The 22,891-nt window shown below is 46.1% G+C and overlaps 4 protein-coding genes across 7 annotated transcripts in view; 2 read left to right on the plus strand and 2 right to left on the minus strand.

Annotated features, from left to right (window-relative positions):
- The first annotated feature begins 67 nt into the window (after positions 1-67).
- Positions 68-4,668, plus strand: dcxr (dicarbonyl/L-xylulose reductase). 4 transcript variants are annotated; one of them, XM_080542141.1, is made up of 9 exons: positions 68-183; positions 420-488; positions 782-879; positions 1,145-1,299; positions 1,496-1,538; positions 1,674-1,773; positions 3,582-3,646; positions 3,789-3,919; positions 4,201-4,668. In XM_080542141.1, exons 2-9 carry the CDS (start codon positions 437-439, stop codon positions 4,241-4,243), a joined length of 687 nt encoding a protein of 228 aa, XP_080398267.1. In that variant the 5' UTR covers positions 68-183; positions 420-436; the 3' UTR covers positions 4,244-4,668. The 4 variants fall into 4 exon arrangements, with proteins under 4 accessions (XP_080398267.1, XP_080398264.1, XP_080398265.1 ...); XM_080542138.1 differs by having other exon boundaries at positions 3,789-3,906; positions 4,201-4,657; XM_080542139.1 differs by having other exon boundaries at positions 141-183; positions 417-488; positions 3,789-3,906; positions 4,201-4,657.
- Positions 4,669-5,458: 790 nt separating this feature from the next.
- rac3b (Rac family small GTPase 3b) lies at positions 5,459-9,089 on the minus strand (the record flags this gene model as incomplete). Its single annotated transcript, XM_080542293.1, has 6 exons — positions 5,459-6,308; positions 6,573-6,732; positions 7,100-7,162; positions 7,328-7,445; positions 7,620-7,691; positions 9,016-9,089. The coding sequence occupies 6 exons, from the start codon at positions 9,087-9,089 to the stop codon at positions 6,178-6,180; spliced, it is 618 nt and encodes a 205-aa protein (XP_080398419.1). The 3' UTR covers positions 5,459-6,177.
- Positions 9,090-9,613: 524 nt separating this feature from the next.
- On the minus strand, positions 9,614-16,040 carry lrrc45 (leucine rich repeat containing 45; the record flags this gene model as incomplete). Its single annotated transcript, XM_080541630.1, has 17 exons — positions 9,614-10,199; positions 10,465-10,612; positions 10,914-11,087; positions 11,366-11,458; positions 11,604-11,696; positions 11,875-11,945; positions 12,056-12,167; positions 12,342-12,419; positions 12,561-12,696; positions 13,291-13,368; positions 13,484-13,542; positions 14,084-14,196; positions 14,616-14,744; positions 14,957-15,135; positions 15,347-15,417; positions 15,545-15,606; positions 15,809-16,040. The coding sequence occupies 17 exons, from the start codon at positions 16,038-16,040 to the stop codon at positions 10,003-10,005; spliced, it is 2,025 nt and encodes a 674-aa protein (XP_080397756.1). The 3' UTR covers positions 9,614-10,002.
- A 2,530-nt stretch (positions 16,041-18,570) lies between these two features.
- LOC308167816 (cilia- and flagella-associated protein 337) overlaps positions 18,571-22,891 on the plus strand; it is a gene marked incomplete at both ends in the record, with an annotated part of 12,973 nt that continues 8,652 nt past the window's right edge. Inside the window, 8 exons of the mRNA XM_080542294.1 lie at positions 18,571-18,641; positions 19,695-19,974; positions 20,067-20,213; positions 20,307-20,429; positions 20,507-20,678; positions 20,822-20,868; positions 21,081-21,218; positions 21,515-21,703. Of these exons, the coding sequence (XP_080398420.1) occupies positions 18,571-18,641; positions 19,695-19,974; positions 20,067-20,213; positions 20,307-20,429; positions 20,507-20,678; positions 20,822-20,868; positions 21,081-21,218; positions 21,515-21,703 (1,167 nt within the window). The remainder of the gene's footprint in view (positions 18,642-19,694; positions 19,975-20,066; positions 20,214-20,306; positions 20,430-20,506; positions 20,679-20,821; positions 20,869-21,080; positions 21,219-21,514; positions 21,704-22,891) is intronic.

Here is a 22,891-nt window from a genome sequence, read left to right on the forward strand (position 1 = left end):
TAGACATTCGTTGAATATTATTCTGCCCACAGTACATTCAGAGTCAGAGCAGCACAACTTTTGTCCATTAACTTTCTGTGCTTTTTCTGTTCCGTTGCGCACTCGTTGGGCGAACTGAACTTCGCTCTCTCCACTCCGCAGGGTTCACTCTCAGCCCCTGCACCATATCCGCGAGGACGCAGGGTAAATAGCTTTTGATTATCTCCCTAATTTACATTTCACACAACCATTCCATTCAGACTTAGATCACTTTGAATGCAGTTGCAGTATCTCTAATGATTTGATTGCGAGAATTATAAAGCGCTGCGTCCTTGCTGCCAATGTACGCGGACATGTCTTTTCTTGCAATGTCTTCAACAATGTTGAAGTAGGCCATGCACCAATTCACCCCGTGAATTACTTTTGTCGTTTCAAAGCAGTTGCTCGGTGAGCCATCATGGAGATTTCTTTCGCAGGCAAACGGGCCTTGGTCACGGGAGCAGGAAAGGGTAAAACAACGATAATGTTCAAAGGCACACAGTGACACCTTCTGGTTTACTTTATAGTTTTAAAGTTTAATCGCATAGAAGTCGAAGTAAGCTTTTTATTATTATTATTAAAGTAGAAAGCATCATTCTTATCTCCCTTTTGGAGCTCCAACCCTAAGAACAAATGCAGATGAAGACCTCGCTGTCATAATGTCGTAGACCCTGAAACATGATCGGAATGTGTGTGTCAGCCCTCGTGTCACACTGATAACTCAAGGGTATAATGGCTTTTTGTGTCTATGTATATTTCTCAGGGATCGGGAGGGCCACGGTACTCGCGCTGGTAGGCTGTGGGGCAAAGGTCACGGCTGTCACGCGCACGCAGGCTGACCTGGACAGTCTGCTCCTGGAGGTACTCACTGCACCCCCCTTGTGCGCTCTCGTGTCCCCCGTTCAGGGGCCCAATCGTATCCCCTACCCTACCCACCCCCACCGGGCTATTGTAACCCACCCCCTGTGGTATCCATCCCTGCGCATAATATCATCACAGCCGATAGTTTTCCCCGCTGCTCTTTTCATCTCTGTATCCATTGTTTCTACTCCCCTCCTTGTCAAGAGAGAGATGAGAGATCCCCTCAGTGATTCGTTACAGTGTCTGGTGTCGGTTGTTCCCGCAGTGTCCGTCCATCACTCCGGTGTGTGTGGATCTCACGGACTGGGAGGCCACGGACGCAGCGCTGCGGGATGCCGGTCCCGTGGATCTCCTGGTGAACAATGCTGCATGCGCGATGCTGCAGGCTTTTCTAGAGGTCACCCCTGACCAGTTTGACAAGTAAAGCGCCTCTGTGTTTTGTTGTTATTATTATTATTATGTACGGGCTGGTCTATAGTATTCAACTTGTATCATCGATGCATATGTTAAAGTAACCCCCATCAATCAGGTAGTAAGTAATAAGCAACCTTTTAAACAGTAATATCACAACTTGAAGATTTTATTGAATATTTGTAATCCAATATCCTATTTCCAGATCATTCAACATCAATGTGAAGTCTGCGCTCCATGTCTCCCAGGTAACAGGCTGCTTCCAGTAATGTTAAAGGGACGATGCCTTTAGAAACTGTCCGATGCCTTTAAACGACAGGCCCTGGTGTATGTCTTCTTGCTCAGTGTGAACAGTCTTCTCTGTGTGTGGTGTCTGGTTACAGATAGTGGCTCGTGGTATGAAGGCCAGAGGAACTGGAGGATCCATAGTGAACATCTCCAGCCAGGCGTCCCAGTGTGCTCTCAGGGACCACGCCGTCTACTGTGAGTCACTGACAGACAGTCTATTGATAGACAAAAATACAAGACTTCTATCTCACTAAAAAGCTCTTACCGTATTTTCCGGACTATAAGTCGCGGTTTTTTTCATACTTTGGCTGGTCCTGCGACTTATAGTCAGGTGCGACTTATATATCAATAATTCATAATCTCTGACTGACATGAACTGACATAAGGTAATCTCTGACTGACATGAACCAAGGAGTAACTTCCGCTAGCGCCTCATACACGATAGAATAGCCATTATACTTGACAATGTGGACATTAAACACGACAATGTGGACATTAAACATGATGTTATGGACCTTATACACAATGTTATGGACGTTATAAACGATATTAAAGTCATTTATTACCTTTCAGAGGCTGTTCAATGTTGCATTGTTTGTAGCATCCTGACTACTTTCGTTTTCACAAAGCTATCTTTGTCATGGCCTTATACACGATAAATAGTCGTTACACTCGACAATGTGGACATTAAGCACTATATTATCAACGTTATACACGATATTAAAGTCATTTATTACCTTTTAGAGGCTGTTCAAAGTTTCATTTTCTCTCGCGACGCCATGTTGCTAGCCTCCGCTAGCCCCGCGCTAGCTAGCGGACTTTACACTCGATAATACAAGTATTCCTTAACCTTTCAGAAAAAAGTTTTAACGTGAATTATGTCCTTCCTGGGTTTACAAATCCTATTATGAATGTTATACACGATATTAAAGTCATTTATTACCTTTTAGAGGCTGTTCAATGTTGCATTGTTTGTAGCATCCTGACTACTTTCGTTTTCACCAAGCTATCTTTGTCATGGCCTCATACACGATAAATAGTCGTTACACTCGACAATGTGGACATTAAGCACTATATTATCAACGTTATACACGCTATTATGAACGTTATACACGATGTTAAGTCATTTATTACCTTTTAGAGGCTGTTCAAAGTTTCATTTTTCCTCCGCGACGCCATGTTGTTAGCCCCGCGCTAGCTAGCGGACTTTACACTCGATAATACAAGTATTCCTTAACCTTTCAGAAGAAGTTTCAACGTGAATTATGTCCTTCCTGGGCTTACAAATCCTCTCATGTCTCTTCACAGTGCCAGACTAGAGTCAAGCTCAACAGGGTCTTCTTTCCCCGCTGATTCCGCCAAGCCCGTTCCCTTGAACCATGCGACTTATAGTCCAGTGCGACTTATATGTGGTTTTTTCCTCTTCATGACCCATTTTTGGCCTGCTGCGACTTATACTCGGGTGCGACTTATAGTCCGGAAAATACGGTATATATAAGACTATATCAAATCTGTGATGGTGCTTTAACAAATTTTCCACATTCTTTAACAAGAAGGGCACAATTCTTGCTCTATCCGCCCCACTATGAATCCTTATAGTTACCTTATAGTAACTATAGGCTACCGGTATATCCTTTCTCAAGGTCTGAATTATCTGTGCAGTATAGTACAGTGGATTGTGTACATAGCCTTTATTGATGTAAACCAGCTCCTTACCTTCTTGTGATTTTATGCATCTATGCTTTTTCTAAAATGTTTATTTTTTTCCCCCTTTCCTAACACCAGGGGAGCCACCCCTCCTAAATTTCGTTGTTTGGTACCTGTACTGTAGCAATGACAATAAAGTCCATTCCATTAAGTGTCAGGAAAACATTGGGGTCTATTGGGTGTTTTACCATAACACATGTTTACCCCCAGGATTATATAATATTAATTGTGTGTGTGTGTGTGTGTGTGTGTGTGTGTGTGTGTGTGTGTGTGTACCCACGCATGCGCGTGTGCAGGTGCCACTAAAGGAGCTCTGGACATGCTGACTAAGGTGATGGCTCTAGAACTGGGACCCTATCAGGTACAGGATGGAACCCACCGCTGAAACCAAAGATAGATGTTTTCAGGAACGAATGTTTGTGGCCAAGAACGGAACACAAGCACACACTAGCCACTTTAACACTATTGAGATGCCCCCCCCTCCCCCCATGGTCTCTTGTCAGATCCGGGTGAACTCTGTTAACCCCACGGTGGTGATGACTGAGATGGGGAGGCTGGGCTGGAGCGACCCTGAGAAGGCCAAGACCATGACCTCACGCATCCCACTGGGCAGATTCGCAGGTCAGACATTCAGGTCGAGTGCTGCATTAGCCTAGTCTGGTACTGTTGTCGTCATCTGGCTTTTCTCAGTTGTTAGGAACCCTCTGCCAGTAGGTGGCTAGGCTAGGACAGTAGAGGAACATATGGACCATATTATCTCCTTGATCCACCAATGGTTTTTGAAGAAGTTTGAAAGTCATTGTATTCTCTCATCCCTATACATGTCTATTGGTAATGTTGGTAAAGTAATGTATGTCTGCCCCCAACAGTGTGGTTGGAACCTCACTGTCTTGTAATGTGTGTGTGTTTACACAGAGGTGGAGGATGTGGTGAACTCCATCCTGTTCCTGCTCAGTGATAAGAGCGCCATGATCAACGGGGTCACACTGCCCGTGGACGGTGGCTTCCTGGCCTGCTGACCTGACCTCCAGGCTCTGTCTCGCTATTGACTTGCCCAGTCATCATCTCTCTGACCGTTTATGATCAATTTATTGTTCAGTCCTGGCTAGTGTATATATGTCCACTTTAGCATGGCAATCTTTAGGCATGTCATTGTACGTTTACAGCTGTATCCTGTGCATATGAGATATAAACTTGTTTTGATTTAATTTGATCTGATTTCACAGATTTATAATGTGTATAAACCTCACAGGGTTTGTTTGATGTTACTGATTACATCCCCAGTGTAGCAAAATGTTGCTGTTTTGTTAGGCTTGCGGTTGTCTCATGTTTGTTTGTGTGATATAAATGATGTGCACCCTAAATCTCTCTTACATATACATTTGTATTTATTATACAAAATTGAAATATTTCACAACACTGACATGTGAAGTCATAAAAAATAAGACAAACAGTTGAACAATTATACAAGTCATCTTACAGTACATACATTGCCAATGCATTTCATAAGACCTTTCCTAAGAATTACAGTGTGTCAAATCACCAGTTCATATCCATGCAGTATTTTGTAGCATTTCAGGTCTACAGTATTGACACTTGGGCAGGATCATCACACATATTGAACCACACAGTTGCTATGCCAACCAAAAACAGCATGACAAAGACCGCAGTGCTGCATCTCACCACAGGAGGGAGACATAGTCACTGTTGGTCTACAACCACAAAGAAATGCAACTGTTAATTAAAGGTGCAATCCATACATTTGCCACACGTGACTTTTAACAGATTAACCCTTTACTTACATTATTTAGCAACACCTCTAAATTCAAAGTGAGTGACTACTATCCTTTTATTTTTTAATTGTTTAGAATTAAAGAGCTAAATATTCAGGTAGCCTACATATAAATAGATAGTGTATATCCATAATTGCATTCCTTCTCTAAAGGTAATTCTGTACATCACTTGACTTTGTCAATGTTCCTTTCTTTTTCTTTTTTGAGTTGACTTTTTGTTGTTAAGTTTTGTGTATCACTACAATACAATATGAAATAGTACCAAAAACTTGACACTGCTTGAAACATTATTCTCTTTCTCGTTTCCATACATACTCACGCACATACACACACGTGCGTAGTACACACGCACACACGCGCACACACACACACACAAATGCAAATAGACATTTACAAAGGACATATGTTAATCTAAACAATGGGAGAAATTAAGACAAATTATTAGGAAACCATGCAAGCTCCTCCATCCCAGAAGAATTACTCAGGCAGCGAAGGTTGAACAGCTCCCTTGTTTGGCATGCTTGTCTGACTGTCACATATCACGGAATAGGATGAAGTTGCCCCTAGACACGGATCCAAGGTCAGTGCTGTGTTTGTCTCCCTAATGGACCTGTGGGCCCAGAGAAATGATTCGGGATCTGTTACTAAGGGCAACTTCTACCCTGAGCCATATTCACAGTACACTCTCATGGCTCTTTTAGCCAACACTGTAGCACCTCAGGCAAGCAGGGCTGAGAGAAAATAATGTTGTGTTAATGAGAATAGATAGACACGTTTACGGTTCACAATGGAATGGTTTCCTCTGCATATAAACAATGGCGATGTGTGTCTTGAAACCTGACCAAACTGTTTCCATCATGGCGAAGTAAAACGACTGAATAACGTGAAAAGAGTCCGGTATTTGTGTCCTGAATATGTAATGTACCAACATATAAGTCCAGTAGTGCTGTATCTCTCTCTCTCTCTCTCACTCACTCTCTATTTCTTTCTCGCTCTCTCTTTCAGAGAATTAGTGGTTTTTATGGGGGATGTTGTGTGGTAGTATCAGATTTGCCATGACGACCGTCGCCATGTTGGATGTTCTTGCCAAGGGGGCCCCTCAGAACACGGTGCACCTCTTGCCCCTCTTTTTGACGGGTGGGGGGCACAGCACGGCACGGATGGCCTCGTCGAACACCGTCTTTAACCCTCGCTGGGTCAGGGCAGAGCACTCCAGATACTTCACAGCACCTGGCAATAACAACCACAACCACAAATCATCATGTATACGTCTATACAGTATCTAGAATCAGAATGATTTTATTTGGTCAAATATTTGCATATACAGGAAATTGACTTGGTGAGGTTGGTGCATAGGACATAAAGAACAACAATATATAAACATAAATCATTTTAAATGTTTTACTAACACACCACAGACCTGCACTTGAGGAAGCCTGGTTAAACATGCGCGCACCCGCACGCGCGCGAGCACACACACACACACACACACACCTATCTCGCGTGCCATGGCCAGGCCCTGAGGGTAGGTGATAGGGGAGAGCTTCTTGTCCCTCAGCCGCTCGATGGTGTCCTTGTCGTCTCTCAGATCCAGCTTGGTCCCCACCAGGATGATGGGAGTGTTGGGGCAGTGGTGCCTCACCTCTGGATACCACTGACAACACCACACACACAGGGAGCAAAACAAGTTAACGTGGGAGAGAGAAAAACTGAATGGAATATCAGAGTGGCTGTGCTGAGCCATAGAAATGAATCGGCTTTCTACAGGCTTAGATGGTACTGTTGATCACCACATTGAGCCAGTGTCATACACAGAGAGAGTTTAGCCCATAAAAAGGTGTGATCTATCCGCCAAGAGCACCGTGGTGCTTTTGGATCGAAACCACAGTGGCCAAGCTCTCTCCGTCTGCATGACGGCAGCATGAAGCCAGGGGGCGCTGTAGATGTGCCTCCTTAGGTCAGACTCGGCAGGTCCTCTGTGTGTGTAACTGTGGGCACGCAGGTTCAGTGAGCACACTGACCTTAGCTCGGACGTTCTCAAAGGAGGCCGGGCTGACCAGGGAGAAGCATATCAAGAACACATCCTGAGGAGAACCAGAGAGAGGGCATGGTAGAACGGAAAAGGAACGTGGAGGAACAGAAACAAGGCCATCGTGGCCACTAAAAAGAAATCCTTAATAAGTAGTATTTGGGTGTATACGTGTGTGTGTGTGTGTGTGTGCGTGTGAATGAGATGTGTATACAGATACCGTCTGTGGGTAAGACAGTGGTCTGAGTCTGTCGTAGTCCTCCTGTCCTGCTGTATCCCATAGGCCCAGGTTCACCGGTTTCCCATCCACCATAACATTGGCGGAGTAGTTGTCGAACCTGCAGAGAAGGAGACAGATGTGACTCTGTTCTGTCTGTCTGTTCTTACTTTAGCAAAACACACAACAGAGGCTAACTCACAAACACAAAGACACTTAAAAAAAAACATACAATTTCAATACACAAGAGAGTGCGTGTGTGTGTGTATGTGTGTGTGCGTGTGCGTGTACTCACACAGTGGGTATGTACTCTCCGGGGAAGGCATTGGTGGTATAGCTGATCAGCAGACAGGTCTTACCCACGGCCCTGAGAGGGGATGAAGAAATAGATCAAAAGAGAGAAAGACAGAGGGTTGATGAAAAGCTTTTGACACACCCTCTTCTGGTGGACACACTGTCACGTATGCCCACTGTAGGATGGCGTCCCACTAAATGATTCAGAAATAAATAAGCCCAATACAGAGACACTCACAAACCTGCTGAGGTAGGCTGGCTAATACTCTCTCTTTCTAGGTGTGTGTGTGTGTGTGTGTGTGTGTGTGTGTGTGTGTGTACGTGCGTGTCAGCCTGCCTTTCTCTCTCCCTCTCGGTAAGAGTGTCACACTCACAGACAGTGGCCTACATTCACATTGCCTGCGGGATATACAATACAGTCCCCCCCCCTCCTGCCCCTCTACTACTACCCCTCACGCCTCTCACCCCCCCCCCCCCCCCCCCTTTTCAATTATTGACGCATACAAACAACATATACTGGTGTACAGTGACTGGGTGTGTGAGTGTGTGTGTGTGTGTGTGTGTCAAAAGGACAGGGGGCAGATTGATAGTGACATGGGGTGAAAGAGGGTTACAGGCATGGGGAGACTGGGCTGGAGTGAGTAAGTGTTAGTGTGTGTTGATGGAGGGCATGGTGAACGTGAGTGCTATGAGACCGATTTGGGGTCATTGGGTTTGGCTGGGAGTGAGGAGAGGGGAGGGGAAGGTGGAGTAGCAGAGGGTTTCATGAGATCAGGGCATTAAAAATGCCACTTTGCAGTTGCTGAGGGAATGATACATTATCAGATGCAATATTAATACATTATGCTAATGTGCTCGTGGCAATGATTGATTGATTACCCTAGATTCAGCATCCCCCCACAGGGCTTTGGAATCACTGAAAAATATCAACAGTAGCCTAATAGGCCTTACCCCATTTGCCATTCCAGACGGTCGCCGTTAAATACAATTACTAGCGTTAAGTTAACAGCCTGATCATTTATCAGGGGATCAGGGGGAAAAAAACGAAATCGGGGACACATGATGGGACATAACAACCTGCACAATGAAGAGTTTGGAAGAAATGGGAAGAAACTGCATTAATCGCCCATTGAGAATCTCATTTGAGAGCGCTATAGATTCCTTAGCCTGAATCCGCACCGTAGCAGCAGACAGACCCCCGATCCCGACGGCCTACAAGGCGAGTAGGTGTTTCCCACTCCACATCCATAGGCGTTCCCCTCGCCTCGCCGTGCAATAAAAGCAATCATACAAATCCCACGTGTCAAAACGCGTGAAATAATCCTATTTTCCCAAATACATCGAAGTGAACACTAAACATGCATGCAGCCGTAGGCCTAGATCTAGGACAAACGAACACAGGGAGATTGAGAAGACCACCCGTCACATCGCAGCGCCCCAGCCCCTTCTCCTCCAGCATCCTCCCATCCATGGACGCACCACTGAGCCACACATGAACAAACATCGGTGGATCTATGAAAGAGGTTCTTTCTTACCCGTCGCCGACCACCACGCATTTTATAGCTTGCATTTGCAAAGGACTTAGCGCTGTCTCAGAGCCGACAGTAGTGGTTTTTTAGATTCACAATGACCGAAGCAATTGGGATGATAGAAGCGGGCCAGTCCGCTCAGCGTGTGAGCCGCAGTGAAAGGGGTTGATGACGACCTTCGTCGGAAAATGACGGAAAAGACCGAACGTATTTAAAGGGCCAGCCGACCGGTTACCTCACCCCATCCGCCCATGCCCCTTCCCAGCTGGACTTTTGGTTTACGTTTTAATTGTTTTTAGCACTCGTTTAAAAAAAGGAAGCTTGCTGATTAACAAAATAACAAAACGAATAAAATCTAACCCTAACCCTAAATAATGACTCTTTCGAATGACTCGATATTTTTAAAATCCAACACAATTTATTGATAGAAAAACACAAGCCAAATAGTGCAAAAGAATACATACACACATTACAAAATCATTCATCACGCAAATGCTAATCTCATTGAACTTGATTTTCATGTACACCCACACATATGCTGTTTAATCATATCAGTCATTGATCTGTGAATTCTTCTTGAAGCGTGTTTTTTTGACATAAATGCATATAACACCTCGAAGTTGTTGGTGAACACAACAGTTTATTGCTTTCTCCGACAGGAAAGGAATGTGCTTGATCTGAGTCTGAACGTGAAAGTGTAACTGGGAACTGTCGACAAGATGGAATATCTGTGCTGAAGTGCTTCAACATTGGAGTTGTTGTTTGTAAACAAGATGTCACGAGTCTGCAAGGTGGGAAGTGGGAATGATTGGAATGATTGGGAGGGTGGGCTGGAATGTGCTAAGGGGTTAAGTGTTATTTCTTGGGGCTGTAGTGTCCTAGAGGTGAGCCCTGGACGTAGGTGAGGATGGCGTTCTGCAGGAAGCCGGCTCTCTGGGCCTCGTCCTCCCTCTGCCTGTGGATCTCAGCCTCTCTCAGTTTCAGTCTCTCAAACAGAGACGTGACCTCACTCTCCTTGTCCAGGATGGCCTCTCTGTGGTTACTGGCCAACGCTGCAGGAAGCAGATTACACCCCACAGAGTTAGACCGGGATATCATCTTGCTAGGATAGTCTCACAAACAACGCCGAAACAACACACAGGGCATTGGTGAGGCAATTTGTTTCGGCCTAATTTCATGCTCAAATCGGAAAATGGGATGGTATTGTAAAACAAAGGGTAAAAGAGGGATATATATACAGTATATATGAGAGAGAGAGAGAGAGAGAGAGAACAAAAGAGAGGTTGGAGAGAGGAAAAAGAGATACTGAGTGGGTACCTTTCATCTCTCTCTCCAGGGCGGCTATCTTCTCTTTGAGGCCTCCCTGTGCGGTCCTCTCAGCCTGCAGGTGTCCTATCTGCTCTTGGAGCTCCACTCTCACACGACTCACCTCTGCCACCTTCTCCTGGTCCTTACCGGACAGCTCCTGGAGCAGGAGGAACAAACTATGTCAAACACCACACTTCACTGAGAGAGCAAAAGCGCTGTGGCATTGGCCTGGAAATAAAAACATACACTCTACGAAAGTCCTCAATGCCTTTTAGCCTTTTTTTTCGCCCACGTTTCTTACCGTGGCACATTTAGTGACCTTCCTCGAGATAATTACTGCTTTGACAGTCAGATAAGAAATCGAGGACACCACTTTATTTCTCTTCACCAAAACAGACGCCTCAGGTAAGAGGTATTATTATTGTATCGGTGGCCATTTTGTGCCTGTTGGCTCTGACCTGCTGCAGCTCCTCTATCCTGCGTCTGAGTCCATCCATCTCGATGCTCTGCTGGCCGTTGCGCGCCTGCAACTCTGCGATGGTCTGTTTCTGCTGGGCGCAGTGGGACTGGGACTCGTCACGAGACAGACGCAACCCTCGTAACTTCTCCTCCAGGCCACTCACGCGCTGCTGCTACTCCACGGAGAGAGGGGCGGGAAAGAGAAACAATGCTTAATCAATGTCTTCCAATGACCGAGTGTGTAGTATGTTACCCTCTGCCTGTGCTAGCCGTCGTTTTAGTTCTGCTGTGCTGTTTGTGAGTTCCTGCTTCAGCTCAAAGACCTGTTTGTGCTGGGACTTACACCTGCGCTCCAACATATCAACCTAAAAAACATGCACGCACACACACACACACACACACACACACACACACACACACACACACACACACACACGTGTATATAACATACCTCTTCCAGGCGAACTTGAACGCGCACCTTGGCCAGTTCCTCCTCTGCCTGAGCCCTCTCAGTCACACACAGCGCCTTGGCCCGGCTCACATCCTGCCACCGACAGACACACACAGCTCAACATCACAGTGTTGTCATGACAGACAGTAGAGCCTTGCCAACTGTCAGTTTGTCTACGGCCTAGTTTACTGGAGGCAAAAGCAGTGAAGGGGGAGCGTGTCCTGCAAGAGTGGCTGACCTCCTCCAGTTGGATGCGCTGTCCTTCCAGTTTTAGGATGCGCTCCTGCAGGGCTCTTTCACTTCCCTCCAGGTGGCGATTGACATGGTCCACCTACACACGCAAGCAGGCAGGCACACGCAGAGACACAGACACATGCAAAGAGTAGAAGAATGTTCATTTAGTATTTTTTACTGGGGAGAGAGAGAGAGAGAGAGAGAGAGAGAGATAGAGTGAGAGAGAGAGAGAGAGATAGACATTGTATAATGGGTGGACTGCTGTTCTCCTCTACCTCTTTCTGTCGAAGGTTGTCCATGTCCTCTAGGGACTGTTTGGCTCTCTTCTTCTCAATGTCCAAACGCTCTGAAGGAGGGAGATAAGGGGAATATCATCATTCTGTAGTCTTCAAACGGATGCAAGTCTTTGCCTGTGTGTGTGTGTGTGTGTGTGTGTGTGTGTGTGTAGTATGTTACCCTCTGCCTGTGCTAGCCGTAGTTTTAGTTCTGCTGTGCTGTTTGTGAGTTCCTGCTTCAGCTCAAAGATCTGCTCCTGCTGGGACTTACACCTGCGCTCCATCTCATCAACCTAAAAAAATATGCAGACACACGCAGGCACGCATGCATGCACACAAACACACACAGAGGGATGGAATTGGGCACAGTCAACAATTTGGCACATACTGCATCACAGAAGAGATTGACACACACACACACACACAGACACACAGACACACACACACACACACACACACACACACACCTTATTCTTGAGCTGCAGGTTGTCCTCTGTCATACTGTGCACCTCTCTGAGCAGTTTTCCCTCTCTCAGCACACTTTCCTGCAGGACACAATAAACACACACACACACACACACACACACACACACACACACACACCACAGGGTTTCAGCTGTGCTCACTTATTCATATCAGCCTGTTTTAAAGCATAATCAAAATCCTTCTCCTCCCCCCATCTGTACCTCCTGCTCTCTCTTCCTCTCCTTGCTCTGTCGTTCCCTCTGCTCGTCCTTTTCCGTCTTCACGCGGGTCAGCAGCTCTCCAAGGTTATGGTTCTTCTGCTCCGAGAGGGTCAGAGCTGCCTCTGTCATCTGCAGTCTGGACAGGTGTGGTGTGTGTGTGTGTGTGTGTGTGTGTGTGTGTGTGTGTGTGTGTGTGAGAGTAGGATACAGTAAGACATTTTAGCATTAGCTGATTGTACAGTATGATGATAAACTGTTCCGCCATGACGGTTAGAATCTACCACGCTCAGTGATCCATTCCTACTATTATCCCTACTACATCTAAGACAATGAGAGGAGACCCTGCCTCCCTACGGTCTGTCCAGCAGTGCTACAGACTGGCCCTGAGGGAGAGGGGACTAAGTGGGTCATAGTGGGTATATATAGCCCCCTGCACGGGTCCTCTACCTGAGAACCCAGTTAAAAATAGCCGTCTCTCTAGACGCCTGTTTAAAAATTCATCATGGTTGCAGTGTCTATGGGTGATTCTCTCGTTGAGGTAAAGTGGGGATGAAGCTTTACAAATGGATGGTGAAGTAATCACGTCTTCCGATATCCAAAAACGAACATATATTGTCTACTCTATATAGTGTGGGACGTTGCCTACTTGGGGGGGGGGATGGGGGGCTCAAAAGACGGTTCATATTTGGACGTCTGATCAAATACAAAAAGAGTAGTCAGAGTCCCTTACTTGGCAGTGACAGAGTTAACCGCTGACTTCCTCTCGTTCAGAGCTTCCTGTAGTTGGCCTACATGGATAGAGGTCGTCCTGTAGGAGAAAAACAACACAGCGGCTGTGAATATCCTGTATCCTCCTCCAGACGCAGGTCCTATTAGGCACCGTACCAAGCCCAGGTCCCTCATAGTCTTCCATTCACGCTGACCTGCCGGATCGGCCCATCTCATCCCTCTGTTTATCTATGGTGTCCATCAGGTTCAGGAACTGGAGGGAGACCAGAGGAGAGAGGCAACATCACATCACTGGCTGTGGAAGTTAGCGAGTTACATTTACATTTATTGGCATTTAGCAGATTAGCCTTTATCTAAAGCAACTTACAAATACATTTGTCTAAGTAAGTGAATCATCTATCCATCAGTAGTCATCGTAAAAAAAAGAGTAATCTATGCTAGGTCCAGGGGCCATTGGTAGCTACAATCAATGCTAGAAGAAGAATATTTATTTATTTATTTACAGTAGAGGGGCTGAGGAGGTCGTAGGAGGGACAGTTAAAGTGTAGCCTGAAGAGATAGAGGAGAGAGGCGACATCACTGGCTGTGTAACAGCTTGTCGAAATGACACACTTTTATTAGATGCTTCTACCCCCTTTGCCTTGCAGTTAACACACACTGTACATTCAAGACTACACGGCTGTGGGATGAACTCTGACAGCTTACCAACCTCATCCTCCAACAAACCGAGTTCTGAACTACTTCTTTCATCTTTAATAGCACACATTTGTCAACATGAACGTCTCCAACCCCACCTGGCGTCCCTTCTCGTCCTTCAGTATCTGGATCTCCTTGCTGAGGACCTGGGTGCGGCTGCGGCTCTCCCTCATGGTGGACTGTCTATCTGAGTTGTGTCCCATTGTCTGCTCTGGAGAGGGATGAGCCAAGGGGGCGGGGGTGGTTAGATAGGGAGGGGAGAGCTGTGGTGTGTACATAGCAAATTAGGACAGGGATGGGAAGGAATGATAACCCTTCGGGGCGGCTGTGGCTCAGGAGGTAGAGCTGGCGTCCAATGATCACAAGGTCTGTGGTTCGATCCCCAGCTGGCCAGGTGTCCTTGGGCAAGACACTGAACCCCAAATTGCTCCCAATGAGCAGGCCGGCGCCTTGCATGGTAACTTGCCACCATTGGTGTGTGTATGTGTGTGTGAATGGCTGAATGAGAGGCGCATTGTAAAGCGCTTTGGAATAAGGCGCTATATAAGTGCAGTCCATTTACCGTTTACAGGGCTGGGGTGTGTACAGGGCAAATTAGGACAGGGATGGGAGGGGAATGATAGCCCTTACCAAGCGCTTTGAGTGTGTCACTGGGGATGTTGTTCCCTGCCATCTCCAGCTGGACCAGGGTGCGGTTCTGCTGCAGGGCCTCCAGGAAGGACCGGCCGCCCAGCAGCCCAATATTGTTCCACCTCAGATCTAGAACCAGAGGAGAGAGAAATAAGACGTATGACTGCATGGTCTGGGTGTAGTACTGCATGGCCTGGTTGAATCTACCTTATTATATTCTCCCTCTGTGGCCTTGACGGTATTGAGGACGTTTAATCTCCCCTCAGCCCTCAATGACTCCATTTGACTGATTTTATAGGGGTGGAGACAATGAAATGTGTTTTTTTGGCAGCTTCACTCACCCAGTTCCTGCAGGGTGCTGTTCCTCTTGAGTGCCAGGGAAAGCTCTGAGGCCCCCTTGTGGTTGATCTGGTTATTGCGCAGGTCCAGCTGAGTGAGGCTGCCGTTGGAGGCCAACCCCTCACAGAACACAGAGAACGCCTCGTCCCACATTCCCAGCGCATTCCACTCCAACACCAATCTGCAAGAGAGAGAGAGAGAGAGAGAGAGAGAGAGAGAGAGAGAGAGAGAGAGAGAGAGACACACACACACACACACACACACACACACACACAACTTTAAATTAGGGCAAAGCAATATGTTGTGACAAAAATCTGACAACTGAAACATCCCAGGGTGTCGTTTGTTTCCAGGATGTTCTCACAGTCTCACGAAATGTGTCAATCCCTCACCTGCGCAGTGTCTTGTTTCTCACCAACAGCTTTCCCAAAGCCTCAGCCCCTGTTGATCTCATGTTATTTCCCTGAAAAAACAACCACATCGTTTTGCATTACTGAGTTGACACACAATTGAAGTTTTGAACGATTGATGCTATTACGTTTCATGAAAATCAAGACAAGCTGAAGCCCATTGGGTTTCTCTGATCCTACCTTCAGATCTAGGACTCTAACGGTCGTGTTGGCACACAGCCCATTCAGGAGCAACTTGGCACCTGGACGTGACAAAGAAGAGTGGCAGGACAGGAGCAAGTGTTACTAATGTCCATAGAAGCCTATCTGGAAAATGCAGTACCATCAATCCTCATATGAAATACATCACACAGACACGTACACGCGCATGCACGCACGCACACACACACACACACACACACGCAGACACACAGACACACCACAGACACAGATACACCTTCCTACCTTCCTCGCTGAGCATACAGTCACTGAGAGCCAGCTCTGTGAAGACTGTGTCTTTGTGGAGGACCCTCCCCAACACGGAGCAGGTGTCTGCAGACAGGCTGTGTCCCCTGAGGTCCAACCTCGAGCCCCCTGATCCCCCCCGGGTCTCCTGGAGCTGGACCAGCACAGACTCCTGCGGCTCCACACTGGCCTCCTTACACAGCCGCAGATACGTCCGTCTGAAATCCTCCATCCTCCCTCCCTCAGTAGCACCACTTCTTTATCTCCGTCCTTCCTTCCTTCCTTCCTCTCCTCCGGTGCTGCTCCCCAGCCTCCGTCCTAACGAAGAGGTCGACTGAATGATGGGAGACCAGAAAAAGAACAATGTATATTCATCCAGGACAGTCCACTCTGCTAGGGTGTTGACACTGTCATATCCAGGCAGGGATGGAGTGCAGTCTGTCTGCATCCATCTGTCTGCCCTTACAAAAAAGGCTTCTCCTCAGCATGTGTTTAATTATTTTTTGTCCTAATCTTCTCTGGGGCTGGCATCTTGAACACATCATCTCAAGGGCTTTTACACGCCAGTCATTTAGGCCTGCTAGGCGGCAGCAGGCAGTGAACGCAAGGGAACAGAATATGGCTACTAGCTATTATAATCATCAACATTGTGGGCTAATTGCAGCACAACCTCGGCTTTAATTAGCCTACATGACAGCTGGAGCTGAATCCTACATGCCTAATGTTCACCACTCATCACCAACGGGTAGAACATGATGTGCGATTTGGAAGACAATACATGGCTGAAGAGGAAGCAAGCCGGTCCACTTTCCCAATCAGAGACGATGGCCCTTGAGACCACCGCTGATGAGAGGCTGGACAGACCGTGCAAGGCACCACCAAGTTTAGTAGTCGAAATAATTCATTCAATTCATTTCAAGCGTTGTTGCAGCGATGCATTATGATTATTCATAATGCATCGCAAGGTTGTACAACAAAAGTAAAAGAAAGGTAATGGCTTGTAGGCTTAACTCAATCACCTAGCCAGCCACACACATACAAACTCAGACAAGCTGCTAGCTGTCACATTGTTGTGTTTGTAAACAGTCGGATTAGCCTGGCTCCCTTATTTAGCCACTAGTTAGCAAATTAGCTGTGTGTTAACCAAAGATCCTCCCTGGACAATAACCCAACATTGCTTGCTAACTTCAGAATGCAAAATCAAGCGGAGAGAAACACAGCTTACAGTGAAGATCACATCGCCGAGTCCGTCAACTCAGAACCTGGTTGTTTGGTTGCTCACAGCTGTGGGTACAGTGGATGACAGTTAGCACGAAGGTAACCAGGAAGTAGTCCCAAAGTACAAATAGCGAACGGCATGTCGGGAAGTGTAGTCATGAAGTGTAGTCACATCCATTGCATTCTAGGGGCCAGTTTCACAGACATGGCTACAGACTGAAAAGCATCTTCAATGGAGGTTATACATTGAAAGTGTGATTGAGTCCAGGACTAGGCTTAAGCCATGTCTGTGAAACCGGCCCTAGATGTACTGTATGTTCTAGTCCACAGCACGCACACACGCACACACACAATGCTAGTCTCAGTGGGGTAGTTAATCATAAAGTTCCCAGGGTTCCCCTCTGTTGCTTTGGTCAGTGGCCCTGTGCTGGCCTCTCTTGTCCATTACTGGTCTATCATTAGCCAGAGCGGCCTGTCCCACTGTCCCAGAGAGTGTTCCAACAGTTCTCAGACAGACACCTGTAAACCTACACACCAGAGGGAATGGGCACACACTCACACTTGGATACAAACATCTGAGAGAACAACGTTATTGAGACAGCGGACAGGGTCGAGTCACTTACAGGTATAAATGGAACAACCCTCCCAGGACTGGATGAGGTCGTAGGTGTGGGACTTGATGGACCTTTGGGACTTTGGGACTTGATGGACCTGAATGATTTTTTTTCTACCACACATGGATGCATTTTGATCACTTTCGTCAGTCGAGACAGTTGACTTCTACTTATGGAAAACGTGTTTAATACACCAAGACATAGTAGCCGCTGCAAATATGATGGATATCCTTGTTTCCATGGTTCTTTTTTCTTTTCTTTTTTTTACCAAAGATAAATGTGTTGACTCTAGCTCTGTGTGCTCGTCTTGACAAATGGTCGGTTTGACAAATGGATTATTGATCGGTGGACCTGAGCATTCCATCTCTGTCTGAAAAGGGGCTTTGTTTGAGGAAATTTGGTTTGTCTCAAAAGAGAGGGGAGGTGGCAACAAAGGCCCCTATTTAAACTCAGCGGAGGGCAGTGAGGTCTCAGATTGTGTGTTTGCTATTGTCAGGAGTTCAGTTTGTGTTTCAGCATCACTCTTAGTCACTCACACATACAGACTCTCTCTCTCACACACACACACACACACACACACACACACACACACACACACACACACATACACGCACACACACACACACAGACACACACACACACACACACGCACACACACACACACAGACACACACACACACACACACACACACACGCACACACACACATACACGACTACAGAGGAACTGAGATCACTACCAGTCCGACTAGGAGTGCCTTCACTGGGCTCTATACCTGGGAGCACCTGTAGGCAGTGTCCACAGAGAACTGAGCTTGTACCTTGTTCATCAAAATAGTATCACCGAAGTAGGGACAAGCTTCACATTTTGAAAGCCCATCTGCTATTCACTAACTACCAGCTATCTGTACAGCTGGGTTAGGCTTGATAGTATGGATGCCTTGGGTGACAGTCAGAATCCATGGGAGGTCTATGAGACAGAGATACCCAGCAGAAGCTCTTGGTGAGTTCTTCCAATGGTGCGTCTGTAGTTGATCCATAGAGACATCGCTTAGTATTAAAAATGTATCGTTTTTTAAAGATGTTTTTCTATAAAAACAAGTAAAACACATTCATGTTAATTCTGGATCAAAGCACTAAATGTTTTCAAATAGGAACATGTATATATATATACACTGCATATATACTGCATATGAAGTAGTGGTTGTTCCCTATGTATTTCCTTTTACACATAAAACTGACTGCATGAATAATTCACATGGGAGTTTATTGCGGGTATTACTCTGATCTAAAGGAGCTCTCATGCATATCCTGATTAACCCAGGAATGTCTTTTCATATTCCTTGTGATGAGCAAAGAGCATAGAATGTTGAGACATGTGACTGATCACCCCGTGGTTACCCGAGGCAACGGGGACACAAGGCAGATGCTTGTGATGATGATGTGTGTCCCTTAAGCCTAGCAGCCAGCCTTCCCTTCCCCTGACAACCAGACCACCAAGATCTCAATACAGCAAAACCTCAGAACACAGGAGACATTGTGTCTATCACTTTCCAAGCAATTTCAAACAGAGCCACCCACATCAAACTAAGAGCACAGGAGTGGTTTACTGAGTTGGATACAGTTGTGGGTCCTTGGTATTTGTATTAGATATTCAGTCTCATTGCTGCCACTTGGGAGTGCTGTAATCCCTGCTCACAAAACATGGAAGATCTCCTGTATGACCATATGTATTTGTGACATTTTAGTGTATGTATTACAATTCTTTTGTAGTCGTAGATCCAGCTTTGAATCCAGTAGATATAATCCATTTCCCGTCAGATAGCATTGCTTGCATAATTTCTAGTTCCATTCTTGGAGAAAATGAAAATAAATTAAGAACTATACTTCTACTTACTGCACAGCTATTTATCATTCAGTGGTAAGGTATATTATATTTGCCCACATACACATACAGTACATGCATATAAACAATTATAATTTCCCATTACTGCCTGTATTGTATTACAATTTGAGAGTACTTGCATTGTGTTCATAAACATCTTCCACTCTATAGTTATCCAGTCCAGAGCCTCTGTGTTCAGAAGGAACTGAGATTGGAACACCTGCTGCTTCTGAGGGATGCATTTAACCGGCGCACACCCTCGGACACAGGGTACCGGTGGGGAGCAAGTTCACGCACCCTGGAAGCCAGACGGAGTGGGTGGAGTGGTAGAGGTGTACAGAGAGAGGAAGGAGGAGGAAATGGGATGAGTCTGGAGGAGTTCCAGTGTGCTCTGACCTCAGTGGTTGGCCCAGATAGCCAGGCCGGATGGATGGAGAGGATCTTTAATGAGGTAAAGAGAAGATAGTGCCACTGTTTGCTGCTTAAGTCAGATCTTTACAGTCAAACTTCATCCTCCATCCTTCTCCACCTATCCATCAACAGGTAGATGTCACCTGTGCTGGCCATGTGGACTGGGAGGACCTGTGCTCCTACCTGCTGCAGCAGTGCAGGGAGAGAGACCTCACCTCCAAACCTGGAGACGCGCTACAGGACTCTGAACCACTCATCAGACACTGCTCGTACAACAAGGTGTGAGATCCCACCCTCATCCCCCACCCTGTTGGGTTTCCTCTGTCCCTCTCTTTCTCACCCCCCCCCCCCCCCTCCTTCTCTCCCTTGCAGCAAGAGCCCACTGTCTGTGTTGTGGCCGTGCTCCACCCTCCACCCCTGCGCTATATTAGTGTCAGTAGGGGGGGTCTGCTCACAGTGTGGAACAGCCGTGTACATATCCTGAAGACTCTGGAAGTGAGTGAGCTGTTGCTAAACACACGCGCACACACACACACGCACACGCACACACAATAATGCCCTGCTCCCCCCAGTTGGCAGGGGACCCTGCGGAGGAAGGGGTTAACAGGAGGAAGTTCAGAGGTTGGACCACTGATGCCGTCTACATGCCTAACGTCCACAAGGTTGCCATATCAACCAGCTGCAGGGACATCCACTTTGTGGATGTTTCCACGCCCACCTACTTTGAAGACGTTCATTTGTATGGTACAATTACTTTATGGTTAATTTGGACAGGGTTAAACGCTTAAATGTTTGTTTTTTTATTCTTTATTCACTTTCAAGCTGACAAATTATTCTTATTGGTTACTAGGCTGCAGCTTGTTTTCATATGTTTCTTACATTTTCAGGGTTTAGTACTGTCCCAACCTGTCTTTGCTACTGGCATGACACAAAGGTAGGTACCTTCTCCTCATCATCAGTAAAATTCGCTGGACTTTTATAACTTCTAGTGTAAACTTCCCGTTGCAAAATAACTGCATAGTATACTGACTGACTGCCAGTGTCACTTCAAAACCACCCCGAGAATGATTTCCAGTTCAAACCGTTATATTTTGATTTATTTTCTTAATGTCCCCTTCTGTCTGTGGCTGTTGTTATTCCTCCCAGTCTCCAGGGGGGCAGTCTTTGCTGCTGTGGGGTGATGAGAGGGGTGGGGTCCATCTCCTGTGGTTCCTGCACCCCCACACAGGGCTGTTTGAGAGCCCCTTTAGTGAGGAGAACGGTCCCCAGAGAATCTACATGCAGGTAGGCATCATCACCTTAACCATCTCCTCTGTGGCTTAGTTGGTAGAGCACGCTAACAACGCTTAGGTTGTGGGTTCAATTCCTGCTGGGACCATATACAATATACTGAAACATTTATGCACTGCTTTGGATAAAAGTGTCAGCCAAATGGCATATATTATACTATATATAAGCAAAGTAAGGATCCTATCCTCCTTCACCACAAAGATTAGATGATACTAATATACCCTAGTATGATAGTACACTACTGTATTGTTTCACTGACATTGTTCTATTGGTTCTATTCCACATAACAGGATATTGGTGACCACAGCCGCCTACTGTCCTACCAGCACATCCCCGCGATTCACCAGGAACCAATTAACAGAATCAAGTACGAGTCCCACACTGACCTCATCATTACATCATCAGGGAGCGACATCTCTTCAGTTATCATCATGCATGCCTTACGCAGGAGAACACCATATATTTGGAGAATCAACAAGGTATTTTAAGACCATCATTTTGCATTATAATAGGGCTTAGTATAGTCTATATTTACAGAGGTGGAAAATGGCATTACCTAGGTTATTACTAAAGAATAATGTCTACAGTATATAATAAACTGCAGGTGGGGCTGTTGTGCAGGGAAAACCCTCCAAACCTGAGGTCTTACGGTTAGTCACAATCTAGCATACTACATATTCTGTAATCAAGAAACCAACATTTATTCTTAAGTGCCTTGCTCAAGGGCACATCGGTAGTGGTAGGCACCTTTCAAGCAACCCTCCTCAGCGACTTACCGTTTGCTGGCCGGCCTCTCTAACCCCTAGGCTACCTGCTGCCCAAAGGCATGGTTCCACTGAGGCTCGGACCCAGACGTGATAACCACGACACTATGGAACCATGTGCTCTTTTTAGTGTTTGGTACCGCTACCTACTCGTCTACCTCCCTTTATCTGCACCACATCTGGATCAGCTTACTATACCAAAACATTACACAATACATGTGTCGCTGTCGTGTGTTGTGTAATGTTTTGATATAGCAAGCGGATACTCTGCACATGACTCAGGGCAGAGAAACATGTAAAGATCTCCTCTGTTGGCAGCCTTTTAATTCCCCTCTTTGTTTCCATCTTTTCGCCTCTCTATCTGTAAACCAGATGTAACCTTTCACCTATCCATATACTCAGAAGAGGTAACCTGTCACCCCTACATTATGCAAATCATAGATAATCTTTCACCTCTACATATGCTCAGGAATGTGTTATTGCAACAACAGTTAGCCAGAAAAAGTCGACATGAGTCTCAAGTCAAAAGTTTATTATACATATTTATGTATGTATAAAGGTCAAATGATCAGTATCCAATATATCATATTATTATTTGAAAGTATGAATATAGCATTTATAATCGGATGATAAATTATCACAATCTTCCACACTATAATATAACATGATTGAAGCCACAGAGAGCTGCCATGTTTGGTTTGATGAAGCAGCCCACAGAGGATCTATCTGATCTGGACTGGACTCAAAGTCAGGCCTGACATGTCGGGCAGGTCTGAGTGACCCTGACCCAGGTCAGTTATCAACTCGCAATCAGGTCGTCGGTCTAACCCTAACCCTCACGATCACCTTCCACATACGAGTGCTCTAAGTAAAAGTTACGTCATGTGGTGAAACTAAACTGGT

The sequence above is a fragment of the Nansenia antarctica genome, assembly GCF_963989245.1.
Source record: "Nansenia antarctica genome assembly, chromosome: 11".
In the NCBI taxonomy this organism is placed as follows: Eukaryota; Metazoa; Chordata; class Actinopteri; order Argentiniformes; family Microstomatidae; genus Nansenia; species Nansenia antarctica.

Coding starts and splice junctions, on each gene's coding strand:
- dcxr (XM_080542138.1), top strand. CDS start 437: ATGGAGATTTCTTTCGCAGGCAAACGGGCCTTGGTCACGGGAGCAGGA. Junction 489..781: donor GGTCACGGGAGCAGGAAAGG/GTAAAACAACGA, acceptor TATATTTCTCAG/GGATCGGGAGGGCCACGGTA. Junction 3,647..3,788: donor TAGAACTGGGACCCTATCAG/GTACAGGATGGA, acceptor GTCTCTTGTCAG/ATCCGGGTGAACTCTGTTAA.